The 16895-nt window shown below is 47.6% G+C and overlaps 1 protein-coding gene across 1 annotated transcript in view; it reads left to right on the top strand.

Moving 5' to 3' along the window:
- Positions 1–833: 833 nt before the first annotated feature.
- The window catches only part of LOC143955507 (uncharacterized), a 47672-nt gene continuing 31610 nt past the window's right edge, over positions 834–16895 (top strand). The window contains exons 1-7 of the mRNA XM_077465541.1: positions 834–3392; positions 3481–3604; positions 3721–3818; positions 3906–4065; positions 4182–4279; positions 6146–6287; positions 7583–8709. Coding sequence (XP_077321667.1) covers positions 3520–3604; positions 3721–3818; positions 3906–4065; positions 4182–4279; positions 6146–6287; positions 7583–8709 — 1710 coding nt within the window. The 5' untranslated portion in view covers positions 834–3392; positions 3481–3519. The remainder of the gene's footprint in view (positions 3393–3480; positions 3605–3720; positions 3819–3905; positions 4066–4181; positions 4280–6145; positions 6288–7582; positions 8710–16895) is intronic.

The following is a 16895-nucleotide window of genomic DNA, read 5'->3' as shown; positions in this document are numbered from 1 at the left end:
ACTTTGCGGATCTATTTTTATACAGTATCGCTGGACCGCCTGAGAGTTACTGGTTCCTTATCTTAGTTCTCTAAATTTATACGTCCCTCAGTTATATTCAAGTCTGTGGCAGAGACTTTTGCTTTTCAAGTGTTCTACATCCAAGTCTGTGGCAGAGACTTTGCTTTACTTAACACCCTACCGGCTGCTAGTCCTAGTGAGAGGAGGTCTATCCAGTTGTTGTAAGAATCCAGTTGTGAAACGGTAATTCTCTGGATTTCTATAGGGAGAGACTTCCTATTTTTGCAGTTCCAAAAGTACCTGAACTTCCTTCCTAACCCTCTACCCTTCATTAAGAAACTGTTCTTTTAAATAAATATCCCAAAAAGAGGATCCAGTGTCAGTTTCTGCAGTTCTTTGGGCCATCTACTACGGGAACCCCTAGACGGAGGCGAGGTCAAGAAGGTAATGGTAAGCCAAACAAAACCAGCAGCTCCTTCGTGTGTGAATATTTATTTATTATTAAATTATCGAAAATCTTATTTTCGGTCATATTTTTATGATTTATTTTTATGCTTGGGGTTTTTACTTGGCTATTATAACATCAATAAACAGGAAGCAGCAATCAAAGAATTGAGAAATAACGTAGGCTGCAGACTTGTTATCCTCCACAATGTGGGGATTCTACGTGTTGCATAGACAGGAAGTGATGTCACATATGAAAAAGGCATTTCCGGGTGAGAGTTTAGGAGGAAGTAGAGAGGAGACATTGCTGGAACTGGCAGCAGAGGAGGTAATAAGATATTATTTTCTATTTACACCCAGTAACCCCCCCCGTCATGTCCGTCCTCTTCCTCCATAGTCACTGTGATGACTTTTATCTCCAGCAGATGATGATACACATGCAGATCTGGTTTATAGACCGGATACATGCTAAATATAGAACCATTTATCCAACTGTCCATCCAGAGCCTCTGGTTTATAGACTGGATACATCCTAAATATAGAGCCATTTATCCAACTGTCCATCCAGAGCCTCTGGTTTATAGACCAGATACATGCTAAATATAGAACCATTTATCCAACTGTCCATCCAGAGCCTCTGGTTTATAGACTGGATACATCCTAAATATAGAGCCATTTATCCAACTGTCCATCCAGAGCCTCTGGTTTATAGACCAGATACATGCTAAATATAGAACCATTTATCCAACTGTCCATCCAGAGCCTCTGGTTTATAGACTGGATACATCCTAAATATAGAGCCATTTATCCAACTGTCCATCCAGAGCCTCTGGTTTATAGACTGGATACATCCTAAATATAGAGCCATTTATCCAACTGTCCATCCAGAGCCTCTGGTTTATAGACCAGATACATGCTAAATATAGAACCATTTATCCAACTGTCCATCCAGAGCCTCTGGTTTATAGACCAGATACATGCTAAATATAGAACCATTTATCCAACTGTCCATCCAGAGCCTCTGGTTTATAGACTGGATACATCCTAAATATAGAGCCATTTATCCAACTGTCCATCCAGAGCCTCTGGTTTATAGACCAGATACATGCTAAATATAGAACCATTTATCCAACTGTCCATCCAGAGCCTCTGGTTTATAGACTGGATACATCCTAAATATAGAGCCATTTATCCAACTGTCCATCCAGAGCCTCTGGTTTATAGACCAGATACATCCTAAATATAGAACCATTTATCCAACTGTCCATCCAGAGCCTCTGGTTTATAGACTGGATACATCCTAAATATAGAGCCATTTATCCAACTGTCCATCCAGAGCCTCTGGTTTATAGACCAGATACATGCTAAATATAGAACCATTTATCCAACTGTCCATCCAGAGCCTCTGGTTTATAGACCGGATACATGCTAAATATAGAACCATTTATCCAACTGTCCATCCAGAGCCTCTGGTTTATAGACCGGATACATCCTAAATATAGAGCCATTTATCCAACTGTCCATCCAGAGCCTCTGGTTTATAGACCGGATACATCCTAAATATAGAGCCATTTATCCAACTGTCCATCCAGAGCCTCTGGTTTATAGATCGGATACATCCTAAATATAGAGCCATTTATCCAACTGTCCATCCAGAGCCTCTGGTTTATAGACCGGATACATCCTAAATATAGAGCCATTTATCCAACTGTCCATCCAGAGCCTCTGGTTTATAGATCGGATACATCCTAAATATAGAGCCATTTATCCAACTGTCCATCCAGAGCCTCTGGTTTATAGACCGGATACATCCTAAATATAGAGCCATTTATCCAACTGTCCATCCAGAGCCTCTGGTTTATAGACCGGATACATCCTAAATATAGAGCCATTTATCCAACTGTCCATCCAGAGCCTCTGGTTTATAGATCGGATACATCTTAAATATAGAACCATTTAACCAGGCCTTCTGGCTTGGTTCACCCTCTCTCGTGGGGGTCTCCCACCTAGTACTTGGATGGGTCTGTTTCGGCCAGATGGACCAAGTGTACCCCATCTGGAGCCTAAAGCCCCGGGGGGATCAGGACAAGGTCCTCTGATTTTAGAGGACTTGTGTACACCCGTCTGCACGTTTTTGTGTTTCACTCTTTGTGTGTGCACATTTTTTTGGCACTGGTTGATGTTTTTTGAGTGTGTTGAGTTCACACACTATGGGCTTTCAAAAAAAAACTTTTTAAAATTCCTTGCATTATAATATTAATATTTAGTATATTGTGTATATGCTCAGGGGATTATGATTAGTGCATAATGTGGGGGTTTGAGCACTGCCCATATTGGACCTCATCCTGGAGATCAGTTACCTGCTGACCGGAAAGGTGAGGAGGATTCTGGGAGGTCACATGACATCACTCTCAACTATTAATAAAATAGACCTGACCGGAGAGGTGAGGAGGATTCTGGGAGGTCACATGACATCACTCTTATCTCTATTAATAAAACACAGACCTGACCGGAGAGGTGAGGAGGATTCTGGGAGGTCACATGACATCACTCTTATCTCTATTAATAAAACACAGACCTGACCGGAGAGGTGAGGAGGATTCTGGGAGGTCACATGACATCACTCTTATCTCTATTAATAAAACACAGACCTGACCGGAGAGGTGAGGAGGATTCTGGGAGGTCACATGACATCACTCTTATCTCTATTAATAAAACACAGACCTGACCGGAGAGGTGAAGAGGATTCTCTGAACTCTGTAGTGATAAATGTGTCTCTCTTTTTATAAAGGACTTTAAAATAGTTAATAAAATATCTGGTGATCCATTAATATCTAGCAGTGGTCATCACAGGACATCACCCATCACAGTGCCTGACAACAGAGGTAACCAGCGCCAAGAAGATTCTAGATGTTACTAAAAGGGCTCTTGAGCTGCTGACAGGAGAGGTGAGGAGGATTCTGGGAATTCTGGGACATTATCCAGTAACAAGCAAGGGATGTGTCTGGATGGTGACTGTATCATTGTGTGTGTCAGGTTCCTATAAGGTGTCAGGATGTCACTGTCTATTTCTCCATGGAGGAGTGGGAGTATTTAGAAGGACACAAGGATCTCTACAAGGACGTCATGATGGACAATCAGCCGCCCCTCACATCACCGGGTAAGAGGAGACTTTATTGTAAAGGAGAGAGCAGTACGGAGGCTCCACCTAGATCCCCCATCATCTGATAAACGCATAGAAACAATGTATTCAGTCAGTGTGTGTGTTTCCTACAGATGGATCCAGTAATGGGAACCCACCAGAGAGATGTCCCAGTCCTCTGTATTCCCGGGATTCCACACAGGAAGGTCACACCATCCCCCACCATCATCAGGTAGATGAAGAGAAACCTTAACATTTTATGAAATTCGTTTTTTTTTATGTAGCAATTGATGGTATTTTTGTCATATTGTGGGATTAGGGTGAAGACCTGATTGATATAAAGGTTAAGGTTAAAGTAGAAGAAGAGACGTATATGAGGGGCATACAGTCCACGGAGGAGAGTGGATTGATGGTGCCAAATAAAGAGGAGGGATCTTTTCATGTCATGATAGAGGATCAGCCGCCCCTCACATCACCGGGTAAGAGGAGACTTTATTGTAAAGGAGAGAGCAGTACGGAGGCTCCACCTAGATCCCCCATCATCTGATAAACACATAGAAACAATGTATTCAGTCAGTGTGTGTGTTTCCTACAGATGGATCCAGTAATGGGAACCCACCAGAGAGATGTCCCCGTCCTCTGCATTCCCAGGTTTCTTCACAGGAAGGTCACACCATCCTTCACCATCATCAGGTAGATGCGTCTAAGCCAGTGATTCTCAACCTGGGTTCCGTGGAACCCTACGGTTCCTCCAGAGGTTGCTAGGGGTTCCTTCAGCATTGGGCCATTTCTGCCTCTTGGATAAGTTCCCACTGACACCATTGATCTATTTAGATATCTGTAAGGAGGTAATTCTTCCCAATGACCACAAGTGTAAGGAGTAGTGATGGATGAACTTCCAACGGAATGTTTCACGAACGTGGCCAAAAGTTCACGAACCGCAAAGTTCGCAGGGTACCCCATTGACTTTAATGGAAGGCGAACCTTAAAAACCTACAGGTCATATTTTCTGCCACAAGATACTTACTAGCTGTGCACACATAGTCCCACAACATGGACACTGACATAATAAAAGTATTAAGTGAATCTGGGATCGACAACGACAAGCATTCTTTTTTTTATCTGTGAAATTTTGACAATTCAGGAGCGCATGAAGGCCATGGAGGAGAAGAAAGGTCAGGCCAGGCTATGAAGGGGGTGCAGGAAATGATCAGTGCCACAGTCAGGGCAGCACAGTCCTGTCCCAGTGTGCCAACCTGTGCTTGAGCCCCTCCCTCTGCCCGGCCCTTACCCCCACCTATGCAGGGCTCCACTGCAGTGGTCCGGAGGTGCCAGTCCAGTGCTGATCCTCAGCCATGGTGCTGCCACTGCCTGCTGATTGGCTTCTCCGCTGCCATCTCCCTCACTGTCTGAAACCAGTACCTCGATAGAGACTGAGCACTGACACTAGCAACGTGATAGAGAGCACTGACACCAGCACCGAGATAGAGAGCACTGACACCAGCACCGAAATAGAGAGCACTGACACCAGCACCGAGATAGAGAGCACTGACACCAGCACCGTGATAGAGAGCACTGACACCAGCACCGAGATAGAGAGCACTGACACCACACCAGCACCGTGATGGAGAGCACTGACACTAGTAGCTAGTGATTTGCAGACTGTCCCTCAGTCCCTACACTGATAAAAGACAGCTGCAGAATCGTTCAGCAGTCAATTCTAATAGGCTTTCTATATTTGAAAGAAAGTATATTATACGTGTACAACCCTATATACTGTACACCTATACCAGTCCTTAAAAGGACCTTTGTGGACATAATAGTAATAGCAAGTGATTAAACTGACTGTCCCTGCTCCACACAGCGTCCTGTCCCTACACTGACAAAAGACTGCTGCAGAATCGGTCAGCAGTGCACTCACTCAGCAATCAGCAGCACAGCAATCAGCAGCAGTGCACCAGAACCCTATATACTGTACACCTATACCAGTCCTTAAAAGGACTTTTGTGGACCTAATAGCTAGCGATTTGTGTCACTACAGTCTGTCCCTGCTCCACACAGCAACCTCTCCCTACACTGACATAAGACAGAATGTAAAATGGCCGGCAGATCAGGTCTATTTATAAGGTAGGGGGAATGTCCAATTGTCCATGTGCTGAAATGTTTCAATTGGCTGTCCTGTACCCCATGATGGGATGTGTCATCATGGGTCAAAGTTCTTTCACAATGTAAACGCATATGTCCACCACGCGAACAGCGCCAGAAGTCCGCCGGTTTGGCGAATCGCGAACATGCAAAATTTGCCGCGAACCGACCCCTGGGCGAACCGCAAGGCCATCCCTAGTAAGGAGCATTCTTCCCACTGACCATCACACTAATGTATCATGAGTTGTAGATTTCAAATTTTTAGCAGGGGTTCCCCCGAGACTGGATAACCTTTTCAAGGGTACCTCTGTGTTGAAAAGGTTGAGAAAGGCTGGTCTAAGCTATGAGAGGACATTCTTCTATGTGATCTCCTGTTTCTTTTTAAAAATGCATTCCATCATCTTTGCGGTTTAGGGTGAAGAACTGAAAACCATAAAAGTTGAGGTTAAAGAGGAAGAAGAAGAGAGGTCGGTGAGTGGAGATCAGAAGTCTATGGAGGAGGGGGAGATGATTATGGAAAGTAAACAGGAGGAATCTTCTCTATATATAGACCCAAGTAAGTAATATACACTAAATGTTGAAACCGTTTCCCATTTGTGTTTTTACATTGTTAAGCCGAAGCCCTTGTACACACGGTTGGACATTCCAACAACCAAATCCGTCGGATTTTGTCCGTCGGATTTTTTTCGAAACTGTTGCATACATACGGTCGGACAAAGTTGTCAGAAAATCCGATCGTTCAGAACGTGGTGACGTTATTTCGTTACGACGGGACTACGTTCAGGATAGTAGCCAATAGCTTTGGTGTAGGAATTTGATCTGAGCATGCGTGGCACTTTGTCCAATCGGAATCCTCTACACATGATCGGACAAGGTCCGATCGGATCATGTTGTCGGAAAATTTTACCGACAAGTTGGAAAACTTGGTCCGTCGGATACTCGACAGAAACAGTCCGATGAAGACCACACACAGTTGGAAAATATCCGACAACGCGCTCCGATCGGACACATTCCGTCGGAATGTCCGTCTGTGTGTACAAGGGCTAAGACAGGTAGGGCTTTGTATTTTCTCAATAAATACAGTGTTCTCTAATTGGAAAAAGTAGAGATTGTGACATCACTGCCCCAGAACTTCATCTGTGACACCACCTGCTTTTTTCAACATGAGCTGGATATGATATGTACAGCATATAAAGGTCCATCTCTATTTTTCCTTAAACCCTAACTTTCCCCAATATAACGAGGTGGAGATACTGTACACCATATGAAAGGTCCATCTCCATTCCTCAATATAACGTCATGTTCCCAACAAATGAGGAGGAGATACTGTACACCATATGAAAGGTCCATCACCATTCCTCAATATAACGTCATGTTCCCAACAAATGAGGAGGAGATACTGTACACCATATGAAAGGTCCATCTCCATTCCTCAATATAACGTCATGTTCCCAACAAATGAGAAGGAGCTACTGTTCACCATATGAAAGGTCCATCTCCATTCCTCAATATAACGTCATGTTCCCAACAAATGAGGAGGAGATACTGTACACCATATGAAAGGTCCATCTCCATTCCTCAGTATAACGTCATGTTCCCAACAAATGAGGAGGAGATACTGTACACCATATGAAAGGTCCATCTCCATTCCTCAATATAACGTCATGTTCCCAACAAATGAGGAGGAGATATTGTACACCATATGAAAGGTCCATCTCCATTCCTCAATATAACGTCATGTTCCCAACAAATGAGGAGGAGATACTGTACACCATATGAAAGGTCCATCTCCATTCCTCAATATAACGTCATGTTCCCAACAAATTATATTTTAAAACTTCTTTCCAACAGATGGGAACTATGCTCCGAATAGGAATATCTCAGAAGGACATCCTATTTTATCTCCAGATCATATTACAGAAGATAACGGTATCCCACCATCTTCTCCAGAAGTAGCTTCCAGTACTCATAATATATATCCCAGACCTCACCATCTACCAACATCAATGGATCCATCTTATCCTGATGGACCTTCAGATATCCATAGAAGACCTCAGAGTACAGATACACTAGATACATCTCATCCCATGGACTCTTCTTTAGGCCATGAAAGAGTTCACATTGTCGATGGTCCTTTCTCATGTTCCAAGTCCGGGAAAGGTTTCACCCAAGGAGGAGACCTTCTTAACCTAAGTAGTCACAAGGACGATCGTCCTTTTTTCTGTTCCTTGTGTGGCAAAAGTTTCATTCAGAAATGCGCACTTGCTAGACACCATAAAAGCCACACAGGTGAGCGTCCCTATTCATGTTCAAAGTGTGGGAAAAGTTTTGCTGAGAAAGGAAACCTTCTCATACACCAGAGAGTTCACACAGGTGAGCGTCCTTATTCGTGTTCTTTGTGCGGGAAAAGTTACGGGGTGAAAAGCTTGCTTGTTCTACACCAGAAAAGTCACACTGGGGAGCGTCCTTTCTCATGCTCAGAGTGCGGGAAAACGTTCGTTGAGAAAGGAAAACTTCTTATACACATGAGGAGCCACACCGGCGAGCGTCCCTATTCCTGTTCAGACTGTGGGAAATGTTTTTCTGAGAAAGGCAATCTTGTTATACACCAGAGGATTCACACGGGTGAGCGTCCTTTTTCATGCTCGGAGTGCGGGAAATGTTTCGTTCTGAAAAATATACTTGTGAGGCACCTTAAAATTCACACGGAAGAGCGCCCTTTCTCATGTTTAGAGTGCGGGAAAAGCTTTATCGAAAAAGCGAAACTTCAATTACACCAGAGAGGTCACACGGGCGAGCGTCCTTACTCGTGTTCAGAGTGCGAGAAATGTTTCGCCGAGAAAGGAAAACTTCATATACATCAGAGAGTTCACACGGGCGAGCGACCTTATTCATGTTCAGAGTGCGGGAAATGTTTTACTCAACATGGAAGCCTTGTTAAACACCTAAGAATGCACAATCGGAAGGACAGTATTTCATGATCAGAGCACGGGAAATGTTTTAAACTGAATTAATAAATGGGATATATTTTTTGACTTCAATTATGAAAATATTTAAATTCAAGCTTTTGATTTATTATGTGATAATCGTGAATCTTATTTTGTAAAATAAAACAACAAAGTTCCATACAAGGTTCTGTTCTGAGTCTCGCTTTTTTTTTTACTATTGACCATCATTTTTAGACCAGGGATAGGCAACCTTTCCGGAGATTGAGATCTACATGGAGGAAAGCAAAGATCCCTGGGGGTTGGGGGCGCGCCCTTTACACTGTAGTGTCCCCTACCCCCCAAAACAGTGTCCTCTGCCCCCCCTTTACATCACTCCCCACACTGTAGTGTCCTGTACCCCCCCCCTCCCCAAAACAGTGTCCTCTGCCCCCTTTACATCACTCCCCACACTTTAATGTCCCCTACCCCCCAAAACAGTGTCCTCTGCCCCCCCTTTACATCACTCCCCACACTGTAGTGTCCTGTACCCCCCCTCCCCAAAACAGTGTCCTCTGCCCCCCTTTACATCACTCCCCACACTTTAATGCCCCCTACCCCCCAAAACGGTGTCCTCTGCCCCCCTTTACATCACTCCCCACACTGTAGTGTCCTGTACCCCCCCCCAAAACAGTGTCCTCTGCCCCCTTTACATCACCCCCCCCCCTAAATAGCAGTGTCTAGTGATGGCCGAACAGTTCGCCTGGCGGTCGTTTCGCGGCGAATTTCGGCTGTTCGCGATTCGCCCGATCGGCGGACTATTACCGCCGTTCGCCCGGCGGACTTCCGTGTTTTTACTGTGTAAAAGAACTTTGACCTGATGACACATCCATCATGGGGTACAGGACAGCCAATTGAGACATTACAGCACATGGACACTTGGACATTCCCCCTAACTTATAAATACACCTGATCCGGCGGCCATTTTACATTCTTTCTTCTGTCACTATAGGGAGAGGTTGCTGTGTGGAGCAGGGAGAGATTACAGTGACCCAAATCGCTAGCTATTCGGTACACAAAAGTTATTTTCAGGACTGGTATAGGTGTTAGGTGTAGTTCAGGATAGGCAGTGCTGTGCTAGTGATTGTTGCAGCAGCCTGAGTGTCTTTTGTCAGTTTAGAGAAAGGGACAGGACGGTGTGTGCTGCAGGGAGAGTGAGTTTAATCATTAGCTGTTACTATCAGGTCCACAAAAGTGCTATTCCAGTAACCAGTTATTGTTCCAGCAGCCTCTGTTTTGCCAGTTTATATAGGGACAGGCAGGAAGCAGTGTGTCAGGCAGTGAGGGTCAGTTTAATCAGTAGCTGTTACTATATTAGGTCCACAAAGGTTCTTTTCAGGACTGGCATCAGTGGTATGGTAATAGGCTTGTACACGTATAATATTCTTTCTTCCAAATATAGAAAGAATATTATACTTGACTGCTGCCCTTCTGCTGCAGTCTGCTAATCATTCACAACTCACTTGTTCCACAAAGGTCCTTATAAGGACTGGTAACTTGGTCTGTCTAGGGTGCTACAGTACATAGGGTTGAGTGAGGTACAGTCTGCTATTCTATAAGGACTGGTATCGGTCCACAATACATAGGGTTGAGGTGCACTACTGCTGACCGCTGCCCTATACTGCAGCAGTCCTTCATCGGTATAGGGACTGACGTACAGTCTGCTAATCACTCACACACAACCTGCTTAGTCCACAACAGTCCTTATAAGGACTGGTAAGGTATATAGGGTGCTACAGTACATAGGGTTGAGTGAGGTACAGTCTGCTATTCTATAAGAACTGGTATCGGTCCACAATACATAGGGTTGAGGTGCACTACTGCTGACCGCTGCCCTATACTGCAGCAGTCCTTCATTGGTATAGGGACTGAGAGTTTTGTCACAGGGTCATTTAAAAAATGACAGGCAGAGGAAGAGGCAGGCCCTTCCGCAGGGGTGGTAGGGGTAGGGCAGGAGCAACAGGCTTGAGCCAAAGTGGGAAGTTGCAGAAGGTGCGTTCAATTACTTTAAAGGATGCACCAGACTTGGTTGAATGGCTCGCTCAGCCTTACTCTTCTGCACCCTCCTCATCCTCTCGATCTGCACCCTCTTCTTCACTCTCTGCTATGTGCACCCCCAAAGACACTACCACCAACAACACCACCACCACCACCACATACCTTCCGCTTGAGTCACAGGAATTATTTTCCGATCCATATCAAGAGGACATTTCTGATGCGCAGCCACTTGGTATTGGATCAGGAAGAGGAGGTAGCAACAACCGCTACTCAGCAGTCTGACGACAGTACCCAGATCAGCCCAAGGAGGAGGATGGTCCCCGGTGTTGCTGCCTACTCCGAGATCTCTACTTATAGCAGTGGGGAAGGTGACGTTGATGATGACGTGTCTAGTGATGTCATGTGGGTGCCCACAAGAGAGGAAGAGGAGGGGAGTTCAGAGGGAGATATGGACCAGCAGATAGGGAGGAGAAGCAGGAATAACTTACATTGTACAGGAGGGACAAAGCAGACTGCAAATGTATCAGGAGCGAGTCATCGACCATGTACGGTCACATCTGGCGCTCCCAGGACACCGGCACATGGCTTCGCAGTGTGGGCTTTTTTTAACGTGTCCGCTGCTGACAATAGCGTTGCCATCTGCAATCTTTGCAGTCAACGCATTAGTCGCGGTAAGCCCAACACTCACCTAGGGATGACCGCCTTAAGAAGGCACATGAGCAGCCATCACCGAGCCGAGTGGGAGCAACGGAACACACAAAGCCACACTGCAGGCTCTCACCGTCCAGCCTCGTCTTCTACTTCTCCTTCTCCTCTCTCCTCACAATTGTCCTCCACTCCACCTTCCATCACGCCAAGCTCACATTTTTCTGCAAAAAGGCAGGCTTCCGTGGGCCTAATGTTCGAGCGTAAAAAAATTATGACGCCGGATAACCCTCTTGCCCAACGGTTGACGGCTGGCTTGTCAGAACTCATAGCCCGCCAACTACTGCCATATAAACTGGTGGACTCGGAGGCCTTTCGCAAATTTGTGGCCATTGGAACACCACAATGGAAGGTCCCAGGAAGGAAGTATTTCTCAGAGAAGGGCATCCCAGAGCTATATGGCCATGTTCAGCGGCAAGTGAATGTATCTCTGGCACACAGTGTCGGTGCCAAGATACATCTGACCACAGACACGTGGTCTAGCAAACACGGGCAGGGAGGGTATATCACTTTTACTGCCCACTGGGTGAACCTTCTGACGGCCGTCAAGCATGTAACCCGTGGCACCCGTGTAGATTTGATTTTACCGCCACGGATTGCATGCAGGCCTTACTCTTCTTCTCCTCCTCCTCCTACTTCACCCTCCTCCCTCTCCTCCTCAGCTGACTCCTCCTTTTCCGCTGCTAGCGTCTCTTCCGCTGCACCGCCCAAGCTCCCCAGAACCTATTCCACATGCCAGGTGAGACGTTGCCATGCCGTGCTGCGTCTGTTGTGCCTGGAAGCCAAGAGCCACACTGGCCCGGCACTCCTTTCAGCTTTGCGTTCACAGGCAGATCAGTGGCTGACACCGCTCAATTTGACAGTTGGTAAAGTGGTGTGTGACCACGGTGCCAATCTGCTTAGCGCATTGAAACAGGGCAAAATCACGCATGTGCCATGCATGGCACACGTCTTAAACTTGGTCGTGCAGCGATTCGTTGTCAAATACCCTGGGGTCCAGGACATCTTGCGGCAGGCAAGGAAAATCTCGGCCCATTTCAGAAGATCTTACACGGCCATGGCTCGCCTTGCTGACATTCAGCGGTGACACAATCTGCAGGTCAGACGTCTTATTTGCGATTGCCCGACGCGATGGAACTCAACCTTCTATATGCTTGATAGGCTGCTCCAGCAGAAACGTGCAGTTAACGTCTACCTGTATGAACTGTGCGGCAGAACCGGTTCTGGGGAGCTGGGGTTTTTTTCACCGCGCCAGTGGCTGCTCATGCGCGACGCATGCAGACTTCTGCGGCCATTTGAGGAGATCACCAAACTGGTCAGTCGCAGCCATGGCGCCATCAGTGACATGGTACCTTATGCCTTCTTTATGGAGCGTGCATTGCGTCGTGTCATTGATCAAGCTGTGGAGGAGCAGGAGCGGGAAGATGAGGAAGTCGCAATGCTGGATGAATTCTCAGGGGGGGCTACTCTATCTGAGACAAGTGAACAACAGGAGTCTGAAGAGGAGTCAGAGGAGGATGGTGCCGGGGCGGATGAGGAGGAGCAAGAAGAGCATGCTTTAAACCTTTCTGGGACCCCTGTTGTTGTGCGTGGATGGGGAGAGGAGAATGAAGAGGATGACATTATCCTGGATGATGAGCAGGAGCCAGGCCACCACACCGCTTCCACATTAGTGCAAATGGGGGCCTTCATGCTCCAGTGTTTTAATAGGGACCCCGTATAAAAAGCATAAGGGTCAAGGACCAGTACTGGGTGGCAACGTACTTAGACCCCCGGTACAAACACAAAATGGCGGAAATGTTACCGCCGTCGCAGAGGGCTGTCAGAATGCAGCACTTCCAGGCCTTGCTACGAGAAATGCTGCATTCTGCTTTTGCGTGTGCTGGCAGAGGAGCAATTCCCACTCCCAGAGAAGGAGTTGCGGGTACCAATCCAACAGCGCCTGCAAGAAGAGGCCGGTTTGAAGATATGTTGGTGACTTCGAATATGAGGTCATTCTTTCAGCCGACCCATCGACAGGTGTCATCCGGATCCAGCATCAGGGAACGCCTAGACCGTCAGGTGTCTGACTACATCGGGTTAACGGCCGATGTGGACGCTCTGAGGAGTGATGAACCCCTGGACTACTGGGTGGACAGGCTTGACCTCTGGCCAGAGCTTGCCCAATTTGCAATGGAACTGTTGGCTTGCCCCTCATCCAGTGTCCTGTCCGAAAGGACGTTCAGCGCAGCAGGGGGGATCGTGACCGATAAGCGTACTCGCCTAGCTCACGACAGTGTTAACTACCTCACATTTCTAAAAATGAATGAGGCATGGATCTCGGAGGAATTCAACACATGTGACCAGTAGACCATGTATATGTCTATAAACAATTTTTTTAATCAAGCACACCGTACTATATGCCCGTACCCTCCTCTTTGAAGAGGTTGAGCGGTGTCATATTTCTACTGGGGCTGCTTATTATGAGGGGCTCCCACCATCCCTGTGCTGTGCTGACATCCTCCTGGGGCTGTACCTCTGCTGTGCATATTATGAGGGGCTCCCACCATCCCTGTGCTGTGCTGACTTCCTCCTGGGGCTGTACCTCTGCTGTGCATATTTTGAGGTGCTCCCACCATCCCTGTGCTATGCTCATTATGAGGGGCTCCCACCATCCCTGTGCTGTGCTGACTTACTCCTTATGCTGCTCATTATGAGGGGCTCCCACCATCCCTGTGCTATGCTGACATCCTCCTGGGGTTGCTTATTATGAGGGGCTTCCACCATCCCTGTGCTATGCTCATTATGAGGGGCTCCCACCATCCCTGTGCTATGCTGACTTTCTCCTGGGGCTGCTTACGGTGCAGGTGTCAGTGCTGTATATCACGGTGCTGATGTCAGTGCTCTCTATCACGGTGCTGCTGTCAGTGCTGTATATCACGGTGCTGGTGTCATTGCTGTATGTCACGCTGCTGATGTCAGTGCTCTCTATCACGGTGCTGCTGTCAGTGCTGGATATCACGGTGCTGATGTCAGTGCTCTCTATCACGGTGCTGCTGTCAGTGCTGTATATCACGGTGCTGGTGTCATTGCTGTATGTCACGCTGCTGATGTCAGTGCTCTCTATCACGGTGCTGCTGTCAGTGCTGTATATCACGGTGCTGGTGTGAGTGCTTTATGTCACGCTGCTGATGTCAGTGCTCTGTATCACGGTGCTGTTGTCGGATGACTCTATCACGGTGCATGTGTCATTGCTGTATGTCACGCTGCTGGTGATCTTCTCCTGCACCCTCTTCTTTGCCTACCCTAGTCCCTGACCTTCCCTCTCCTCCATTGCCTTCATGCGCTCCACAGTCCTGAATTGTCACAACAATTTCCCATATAAAAAAAGAATGCTTGTAGTTGTCGATCCCAGATTCACCTCATACATGTGTTATGTCATTGGCCATGTGGTGGGACTATGTTTGCACAGCTAATAATTATTTTGTGGCTGCAAATTTGACCTATAGGTTTGCGAAGTTCGCCTCCCATTGAAGTCAATGGGGCCCGCCGCGAACGTTACGGTTCACGAACTATCGGCCGCGTTCGCGGTCCGCATTCGCGAAACGTCCCGTCGGAAGTTCGTCCATCACTAGCAGTGTCCTCTGCCCTTTAAAGTTTCCTCTGCCCCTTCACATCACTCCCTCCCACTGTATTGTTCTCTGCCCACTTCACATCACCCGGCTTTACTGTAGTGTCCTGTACCCTGCCGAAACAGTGTCCTCTGCCCCACTTTCATCACTCCCCCCAAAACAGTGTCCTCTACCCCCTTTACATCAATCCCCCCCACTGTAGCGTCCTGAACCCCCCAAAACAGAGTCCTCTGCCCCCTTTACATCACTCCCCCCAAAACAGTGTCCTCTGCCCCCCTTTACATCACTCCCCCCAAAACAGTGTCCTCTGCCCCCTTTACATCACTCCCCCCAAAACAGTGTCCTCTGCCCCCCTTTCATTACTCCCCCCAAAACAGTGTCCTCTGCCCCCCTTTACATCACTCCCCCCCCACTGTAGTGTCCTGTACCCCCCAAAACAGTGTCCTCTGCCCCCCTTTACATCACTCCCCCCACTGTAGTGTCCTGTACCCCCAAAACAGAGTCCTCTGCCCCCCTTTACATCACTCCCCCCAAAACAATGTCCCCTGCCCCCCTTTCATCACTCCCCCCAAAACAGTGTCCTCTTTCCCCCTTTACATCACTCCCCCCACTGTAGTGTCCTGTACCCCCCAAAACAGAGTCCTCTGCACCCTTTACATCACTCCCCCCAAAACAGTGTCCTCTGCCCCCTTTACATCACTCCCCCCAAAACAGTGTCCTCTGCCCCCCTTTCATCACTCCCCCCAAAACAGTGTCCTCTGCCCCCCTTTACATTACTCCCCCCCACTGTAGTGTCCTGTAACCCCAAAAACAGTGTCCTCTGCCCCCTTTACATCACTCCCCCCCCCACTGTAGTGTCCTGTACCCCCCAAAACAGTGTCCTCTGCCCCCCTTTACATCACTCCCCCCAAAACAGTGTCCTCTGCCCCCCTTTACATCACCCCCCCACTGTAGTGTCCCGTACCCCCCCCCCAAAACAGTGTCCTCTGTCCCCCTTCACATCACCCCCCCCCCAAATAGCAGTGTCCTCTGCCCTTCATAAGGTTTCCTCTGCCCTTCATAAAGTTTCCTCTGCCCCTTCACATCACTCCCTCCCACTGTATTGTTCTCTGCCCGCTTCACATCATCCGCCTCCACTGTTGTGTCCTGTACCCTGCCGAAACAGTGTCCTCTGCCCCCCTTTACATCACTCCCCCAAAAGAGTGTCCTCTGCCCCCCCTTTACATCACTCCCCCCACTGTAGTGTCCCGTATCCCCCCCCAAAACAGTGTCATCTGCCCTTCATAAAGTTTCTTCTGCCCCCTTAAAGCAGTGTCCTCTGCCCCCTTCATATCACTCCCTCCCACTGTATTGTCTGATAACCCCCCAAAAACATAAAAACATAAACAGTTTCCTCTGCCCCTCTTCACATCATCTCCCCCCCCCCCCCCCACTGTACTGTCCATTAACCCCCCCCCCCCATACTACAAAACAGATTATGAAATCTGCACAAATATGGACTCTTCACAGCACTGTCTCAATCAGGGTAACGTGGCTGCACAGTATAGTCTCCATAGGACTCTATCACAACACAGAGTGGAGCTGAGAATCTCTTGCAGACAGGTGCAGTCTGTATAACCCACTGTAGGTGGCGCTCGACCCGAAGCAGAAAGGGGGAAGAAGTTATCAGGAACTTGGTACCTCTATGACTTCTTGCGGTCACAGGGAGACAGCTGTCCAGAGTAGAAGATAGCCAGACAGATTGAGGTAGAGAGTTCCAGAGGATGGGAGAAGGCTCTGAAGAAAACCTGAAGATGAGCATGGAAGGAGGAGACAAGAGCTAGAGAGCAAGAGGCCTTGGGAAGAACGGAGCGGACAGTTTGGGTG

The sequence above is a fragment of the Lithobates pipiens genome, unplaced genomic scaffold (genome assembly GCF_037356315.1).
Source record: "Lithobates pipiens isolate NorthernLeopardFrog02 unplaced genomic scaffold, aLitPip1_a1.2 Scaffold_35, whole genome shotgun sequence".
Taxonomy (NCBI): domain Eukaryota; kingdom Metazoa; phylum Chordata; class Amphibia; order Anura; family Ranidae; genus Lithobates; species Lithobates pipiens.
The sequence above is the reverse complement of the archived record's forward strand: the minus strand, read 5'-3'. Positions and strand labels throughout refer to the sequence as shown.